The 8,640-nt window shown below is 31.2% G+C and overlaps 1 protein-coding gene and 1 non-coding gene across 2 annotated transcripts; one reads left to right on the top strand and one right to left on the bottom strand.

The window, feature by feature from the left end:
- The first annotated feature begins 3,847 nt into the window (after nt 1-3,847).
- LOC121789409 (aquaporin TIP2-1-like) lies at nt 3,848-5,380 on the top strand. The gene is made up of 3 exons (XM_042187883.1): nt 3,848-4,046; nt 4,266-4,516; nt 4,815-5,380. Exons 1-3 carry the CDS (start codon nt 3,920-3,922, stop codon nt 5,181-5,183), a joined length of 747 nt encoding a protein of 248 aa, XP_042043817.1. The 5' UTR covers nt 3,848-3,919; the 3' UTR covers nt 5,184-5,380.
- Nucleotides 5,381-7,515: 2,135 nt separating this feature from the next.
- TRNAN-GUU lies at nt 7,516-7,589 on the bottom strand. The gene has a single exon. It is a non-coding gene; the product is annotated as a tRNA-Asn (tRNA).
- Nucleotides 7,590-8,640: the final 1,051 nt, after the last annotated feature.

Below are 8,640 nucleotides of genomic sequence, written 5' to 3'. Positions count from 1 at the left end.
CGAATTATTTTATTAATCAAAATTATGAACAATATTTAAAATAGAAAATATAACTTTTTCCTTTCGTATACCAACCCACCCTAATTTGATTTAATATACTTATCACCATTCGATTTTTCAGTTCAATTAAGTGATGCCAACTGCCAAGTTTCATGAATAGAGTCGCATGTCGAAAGTATTATCATTATTTGTTGGTTATTATTATATTTGTATAAGTTCTTAACAGTATTTTTTCCACGGAAAACATCTTCACGGTCACCGGGCTAGCCGCTTCAATTCTTTATTCTCTATTCTTTATTCTTTATATATATATATATAAACAAGCATTTTGATATTCTATTTCAATAGAAAAATAAAATACGTTGTATATATATTCACGCCCATATGATATTTAATTATGTCAATTAAAAAATGTTAATTAGTGCGTATATTAATAAATTCATTTTCTCAAATACTGTATCCAAAAAAAAACTCCTCATCACATATAATGGGATGGAGTATTTTTTTTTTTCAGTTTTTACATTAAGTATTATAAAACTTTGTTTCACACATACACACACCATTCACTTTGATACTAACTAGGAGTAGTAAATTTCACAAGATTAGACCCCATTGCTTTTTATACCTCACGAGTTAAACTCAATTTTCATTTATTATTTGCAAATACTTTGATAATTGATGATAAGTATTAATTAGTATTATGCCAATATTTTAAATATATAAATATCATAATACTGTATAGTTAAATTTAATTTCAAAATTATACTCTTCACTTAATTTTTTTTTTCAGTTCTTTGTCTTCTATATTGAATTTTATCGTGAAGATATTTGATTAATGATGCATAGAAAAATTATTGAAAAAATTGAAATATTTCAAATAATCAATATAGTGGAATTGGAAAAAGCAAAAATATTACTACTTCTATAGTAGTTTATTTGATTTTACGATACAATATAATTGTCAAGCAACAAACCAACAATGTTATAAATAGGGGTTACGATATTACTTTTTACGATATAATGTGGACTCTTTTTTACGCCGATGTTGCTTTTTACAACACCCGTTGTAGGTGTTTCTTTAACTCATCGTCTTATTATTTCTCTCTTATTATCTATTTATTTCCCATCTTATTTATTCTTCTCATGCGCATCTGCATAAGATTACACTTAAAAAAATACCCTAAAATTATGAAATATAATTGGAATCCACAATATGAAAATCGTGACTTAGACCACTGCATTTTAACTCTATCATGCCTTGTTTTGTACACTTCCTTCCGTTTTTTAAACGTCATCTATCCTCAAATTACACTTATCCTATACCTTTTTCAATTATCATAAAAAGTGCAAACATACAACTGATTGAATAAGAAATCAGAAAGTGTTATAATTGTGTGCGTGAATTGACCAAATGTTAATGTCCTAGGTCAAAGATTTCGGATTTGAATCCTCTATGGTGCGATCTTTAAATTTATATTCATTTATCCATGAAAAAAAAGAGTGTTATAATTGTATTCTTCACATTTTGAAACGAGAATAAATCTAAAATGAAACACTTCCAAAATAAACCAATCAATCTCATATTCTTTCTCTTTAGTGTAATTTTACGTGGGATCTATAAATAATTACCAAATTACTATGTATCCCAATGAAACAAATGACAAAATTCCATCTTTTAATCACAAAAGTTCAAATTAATTAGATGGACAAAAGACCACTTATTTCAAATCAAGATTCCACTAACAAATTGCTAATCCCCAATTATCAATCATCACCAGTTTAATCCTATTCAGATAATAATAAAAAAATTTCCCCACTAACCCACAAGAGTTAAATTAAGATTAAGAACCTGGTCGGCGCAATGTGTGGCCCAGATTGCACATAGTCGCAGCACCATCTTATGGTTATCTCAAATCTGAAATAGTATTTATATATATATTTTTTATATTTTTGGCATCAAATATTAATAATCTCACATGGACCAATCGTGATCATTTTCCAGACAATTTCAAATCTGCACGTTATTGACAACTAGGCGAGCACCCAAGGTTTTTGATTGGATGTGAATGGACTTAGTGCCATTGCCAACTCAAATTTATTCCTTTGTCTATAGTATTATTTTCCCCCTTTTCTGCATTAAAAATAGGAATATCAATGAAGCCCAAAATTTATAAACTGCTATATTTAATGAGTTTGGCTAAATTTATTTTACATTTTAATGATAACTTTTGATAAAATAAATAACTACACGCAAATAATTTACCTTCAATTTATATTTTATATTTATATATACGCATATAAATAATAAATCATTATATGTGAAATTGTTCAACAACTCAAGATTTATTAAACGTCACTTTTATCTAATGAAATATTTTTTGTAATTTTATACCAGTAGAATGTAAGCATAGTATGAATGTATACTTGTCGGTGGTGTTCGGTTTTCAAGATAAAATAATACCAAGATACAATCTAGGATTGAGTTGTGAGATTATTTTAGTCATAGGAGGTTAGCTATGACTAATTATCCCATGATTATTCATCTAGGATTGAGTTGTGAGATTGAATCTCTTGAACCAAACACACTACAAATTTAATCCCGGATACAATCTTGCAAACCGAACACTGTCATATATTAATATCTATAATTTATAAACACAAAATTCTAAAAATAAAAATAAATTAAGTAAAAAATTTAGCTTTTAGCTCGATTGGCCTATTGGATTAACCTGAAATCCGGACATTTAAGGTTAGGGCCGTAGTTTTTAATCTGATAAAATTTCAATTCACGCTCGATTAGCATGCTACCCAAATAGAATTGATCTGATTGACATCCCTAATTAGACCATATAAGGTAATACTATATGTTTTACACTCCATAGTATTTAGTAACTAATGTAAGTTTATCATTTTATGTCATTTATGAAACAAGCTCCAATAGTTGAATAGGATTATGTATATAGGTTTATGTGATATAAGCATATCGCGGTTATGAATGAGTCATTCTCTCTAAATTATTCCTTATGGCTGGTTATGTAGATAAATTTACACATTTTATCCAACTATTATTGAATTAAATACTACAAGCTAGTTATAACTACTCCTAATTGACATTTAATGGTCGACTTTCGCATTTAAATTAAAAATCTAGTTCCATCGTTACTTAATTTTTAAACTTCCGTCTATTTTACTCTTAAATAAAGATAGATATGAAGAATATTACAAAGTAGCAAAATTAATATCCATATATATTTGAAAATTAAATAATTACTTGTTTACCAGTTTGGCGTTTATTCATACACAAGTTGTCAAGATCGTGACATTATCAGCACGTCACAAATTTCATATTTTTTGTCCAAGTTATATTTTTTCAAATCATGAGTTATCTAAAGTCATACGCGTCGGTAATATCTTAACACACAAATTTTATTTTAAATAAACTCAATATTGTTAATTTCAAATATGTTCATCTTAATCATTTGCTAAAATAGCCCATTACAACCTTAGACCATGACATAACCAAATTAATTAACTAGTAGAGTGGGTGTGAGTTCATTGCGACACTTTATCAATTTTATTTTCGAATTAAACCAATTTTATATCGTAATTGAGTTTACTAAACGTCGACCCTAGCTCAATTAGTTACAAAACTTCTTAGAAGGATGCTATAAAATAAAAAATTGAAATAAAATAATCTTAGGATAGAATATTCCACGTAGGATGGATTAATTTATCCCTTATCTTTTGTGACTTGGCATCTGGTATATACTAATCAATAGATGCCTATATTAAACTATTTCGCTAAGGTCGTGTTTGGCTCAGTATATATACCCACTTAGAAAGTGCTATTTTTCTCATCCCAAACCATAATCCTCTCTTCTTTCTATTTTCTTTTTTTTTCAAGAATTAATTTTATAAAATGCCAGGAATAGCTATCGGCCGCTTCGATGACTCGTTCAGCGCCGCCACCATCAAGGCGTACATCGCTGAGTTTATCTCCACCTTGCTCTTCGTCTTCGCCGGCGTTGGCTCTGCCATTGCTTTCAGTTAGTACTCAACCCCTCATCAACTTTAATTTTTTTCTCAAGAATTTTTAATTTTCCTTAACTCTTTTAACAAAATAAAAATTACTAATATTAACATAGAGCCATGCATGCACATGCACTAATTTAGCTTTAAAACAAAAAAATGGAGTACCTTTTTATAACTGTAATCCAAGTACTACATTTTACTGATGGGTGATAAAATTGGTGCCTTTTCAACAGACAGTTTGACGGCCAACGCGGGCCTGGACCCGGCTGGGCTTGTGGCGATCGCTGTGGCCCATGCATTCGCTCTCTTCGTGGCAGTCTCTATCGCCGCTAACATCTCCGGTGGACACGTCAACCCTGCCGTCACATTCGGCCTGGTCGTCGGCGGCCAGCTTACCGTCATCACCGGACTTTTCTACTGGATTGCTCAGCTTTTGGGAGCCGTTGTTGGTTCATACCTCCTCTCTTTCGTCACCGGTGGCTTGGTAAGTCAACTCTTATTAGTAGTACATTTTTATATATCTCAATTAACAAGATAATCAATTGATGGTATTTGGAGAATATATTTGCTATTATGGTTGATTGTTTTAAAAATATACACAATTATTTATTAAATATTTAATTGTCTTTTTATTTTTTAAATTCTGGATCCGCCACTTAAATATTTAATTATGTCCTTTTATTTTTAAATTCTGGATCCACTACTTAAACATTTAATTATGTCATTTTATTTTCCAATCCTGGATCCGCTACTGAACGAATTGATATATGTTGGAAATGAAGGCTATTCCGATCCACGGTGTGGGAGCGGGAGTGGGAGCGATCCAGGGAGTGGTGTTCGAGATCATCATCACATTCGGGCTGGTGTACACCGTGTACGCGACCGCAGTGGACCCGAAGAAGGGGTCATTGGGAACAATCGCCCCCATCGCCATCGGTTTCGTCGTGGGTGCCAACATCTTGGCTGCCGGCCCATTCTCCGGAGGCTCCATGAACCCGGCCCGCTCCTTCGGCCCAGCAGTTGCCAGCGGCGACTTCACCGGCCACTGGATCTACTGGGTGGGCCCACTCATCGGAGGCGGCCTCGCCGGGCTCGTCTACAGCAACACTTACATCCACCACGAGCATGCACCACTTGCTACTGATTTCTAGATTTGCCCACATTTGTTTGTGATGTGAAATTTCTTTTCTAATAAAAGGAAGATATGGGAATTCATTTTCCGTTTCTTTCTTTCCTTTTTTTTGGTGGTGGGGTGTTTGCAGCTGTAAATGCAATTTCTTGGTGTAATGGGTTTGGCTTTTCTGGTAAAAGGGAGAAGTGAAATTGTTAATTATGTCATGTTTGATCCCATTTTGTCTTCTTGGCACATTCTTTTCATCATGGAAGATGGATGGTATTCACGATTATTATGTCGCAACTATGTCTTAAAAAATAAAATAAAAAATTGAATAAGATAAAGTGTTGTATTGGAGTAGATTAGAGGCTTATGATTACGTGTTTTAAGGGTGAAATCCGGGAAAAACAAAATTTAAAATGAGCTTATTATAGTGTATTCAATATGAAAACATTATCTTCAAAATTAAAGTATTTGTACAAACAAAATAAACAATTTATGTGAATAAACGTTGACTAGGCTGGTTGCGTTTTGGCCAATTATATGGAGTGGTGGGTAGTGGCAATAAATTTATAAAATAATTGTAGTGCTTATCTGAAATGTGAGGTCTACCGTGATAGCCTATGTTATTGTTTTTAACTTATTTTGGTCGGTAACACAACCGCCCCATCAAATATCACTTTTTCTGAATACGTTATATATCTCGTTTTCTTTTCTCCATTTCCAAATGCATTTTATACGCAACACCTTAAATCCTTAATTCACAATTGCATATCATGCACGAATAGATGATTCCATTTTATGATGGAAGAAGATCCAATAAGTTATTTTACAGTTTTTACCTTAAATCGATAAAATTTCTCTTGATTAAAATATGAGTTAAACTCACAATTTATTTTATTAATATCGTAAATTTATATTTTTATGAATTAAGTGTCTACATACCAAGTATATACATTGGAGTATATGAGAGTATGAGAGTGTTATATTGCTAACTCAATACTTAATTATTAATTATAATTAAATAAAAGTTATTAGATATTCAAATCAAGGGCTTAGATCATTAACTCCGGAATGTCAATACGATAAAAAAAAGGTCAATAAGGGTATTAAGGTCAATTTATAAAAATTAGTTATAACTAACTTTTGAAAAATATCCCATAACTTTAAAACGCATATAACTTTCTCGATTTAAATTATGTTTTCGCACAATATATATCAAATTAAAGATAATTTCATAAGGATTCTAACGAGATCTCACTTGCATATGTTCCGATGTCAAAATTTGAAAAAAAATTCGAAAATTTTTAATTTTTTCGTACTACAACAAATGTCAACATAATATATAAAATATGTCAATATAATACATTTAGAATGTCAATATAAGCAATGTGTTAACATTCTCAAAGCATTATGTTGACATTCTCAAAGCATTGTGTTGATATTTTTGAAACACTGTATTGACATTTTCATCTAAAACCATAATTTGGTAATTTTTTTTATCTTTTTGATTTAATTAATAAAAACGAAAATTACACGTGGCAAATTTTAGACCACAAGATTTTTAAAATCCTATGTTCTTAAATTAGTTGTAGTTACTAATTAAATGATAAGTTAGCAATTGATCACTCCCCTTGGAGTATATATATTATAGTATATATCTAGTACTTAAACTTAGTTCTTTATACTTTAATATGGATTTCAGAAGTGCTTTTGAAATGTTTTCGACATACGTACATTTCTATTGGTATGTCCTATATATAAATTCAAATTTAAATCAAAATAAAAAAAAAGAGTTTCATAGTAGCAACTTTATTGGCTGTTTTGACCACTTTTAGCTATCGAAACCCAATATTATGGGCAATGTTAGAAAATTATAATCAAGAGCTTTGCAACGATACATTTGAATTTTACATCGAACTTCAGTGGACCTATTTGTTAATAAAACTAGTTAAATACTAAATTAAATAATTTATATACTCACAAGTAACTAAACTTAATTTTGTTACTCTAGGAAATTTTCTTCCAATCAATTATAGCTAATTTAATAATAAAAAAATAATTTTTAATATAATTAAAAAATATAAATTTTTTTGGAAGTTATGGTTCTTTTAGCCCCCAACATGACTTCGTCTCTACATCCAGTATGATATTTTGGAGAAATACACAGTTAGCAGCTGAAATCACAATTTTATAACAAATTTTATAGAAAGATGAACATAAAATCTGAAAAAACCTTAAAGTATATATGAACAACATAACAATAACCAAAAAAAGGGAAAAAGAGATAAAAATGTAGCACAAATTCTTAAATATTAAAAACATACTATAAGTGTGAAGGATAAAAAAGAAAAGTGATTTAATAAAAACGCTAGAAGGAGGGCTTGAACCTCCGACCTTGTGGTTAACAGCCACACGCTCTAACCAACTGAGCTATTCCAGCTTATTGCTTCTTATTCTAGACTATAAATACAAATTAATATATGCTCGGGAACTATATTCCATAAAGCATAATAACCAACTACAAAAAAAAATGAAAATAAATAGGAACTTAAGTTTGAAGCATAATGTAAAATAATCTACTAATATCATCATACTATAAATATTATTCTCATATCAATATATACAGGTCATGTAGGAGTACTATATTGCATACTCTTCACTGTACATACATAGATCAAATGTAAATCTCCCATTAGGAATATTATCACATCAATTTATCAATTAAGATTAGGCTAATGTTTAATATCTTCAATGCCAATCAGCCTAACTTTCATCTTCTTTATTCTCTTCAGCTGCTTCACCAAGTCGAGCCGTTCATCCAAGTAGGGCGACGGGATCTATTAAATGGAGACAACGCAAAAATATTAAGGCAAAAACTTGGAAAAACAAGAAATTATATGCATACCAGATTAGGCATGTATTTCTTGATTGCAGCAAACATAGCTGCATGCCCTACAGCAGAAACCTGATCAAACAGAACAACCCCTTTCATCTTGATCGTAATCATGTACGGAAAGAGACTTAAACACGAAGATAATGTTAAATCTTTGATCAAAACTACTGCGCTAAAACCAGCTTACTGGAAGTAGCATTAGTATTGCTACTGGAATGAGTGTGAACATGTCTGATGTTGTTCTATAAATCTTCTTCCTCTCCCTCTGCGTCACTCTATGGCCGTGCAGTCTCTTCTGCACGAGCCTCACGGTGTACGAGATATCCACGAAGAGCAGCTGTGTGCCCATCCAGACATCCTAGAATATTTTAGGTTTGTATGCATTAATAAGAGTTTTGACATAAACTATCTGAATTCTGACATGGTTTCATTCGACTCACGATGCTTGCAGCTACAAGATCACGCGTGTACTTTTTGAGAAAATTGCGTTGGAACGCCTTTTGTTTTGAAGTATGCCATGAAGTTAGGAAGGCTTCATTTTCACCTTGAAATGAAGATGAAGAACTAATAGCCTGCCATTTCCAGCAAAACTTCTCTT

Source organism: Salvia splendens, unplaced genomic scaffold (assembly GCF_004379255.2).
Source record: "Salvia splendens isolate huo1 unplaced genomic scaffold, SspV2 ctg232, whole genome shotgun sequence".
NCBI classification, from domain to species: domain Eukaryota; kingdom Viridiplantae; phylum Streptophyta; class Magnoliopsida; order Lamiales; family Lamiaceae; genus Salvia; species Salvia splendens.
Note: the sequence above shows the minus strand (reverse complement) of the source record. Positions and strands in the feature narration are given on the sequence as shown.

Excerpts from the sequence above, each read along its gene's own strand:
- LOC121789409 (XM_042187883.1), top strand. The coding sequence starts at position 3,920 with ATGCCAGGAATAGCTATCGGCCGCTTCGATGACTCGTTCAGCGCCGCC. Across the intron at positions 4,047-4,265 it reads TGGCTCTGCCATTGCTTTCA|ACAGTTTGACGGCCAACGCG; the intron begins GTTAGTACTCAA and ends CCTTTTCAACAG. Across the intron at positions 4,517-4,814 it reads CTTTCGTCACCGGTGGCTTG|GCTATTCCGATCCACGGTGT; the intron begins GTAAGTCAACTC and ends TTGGAAATGAAG.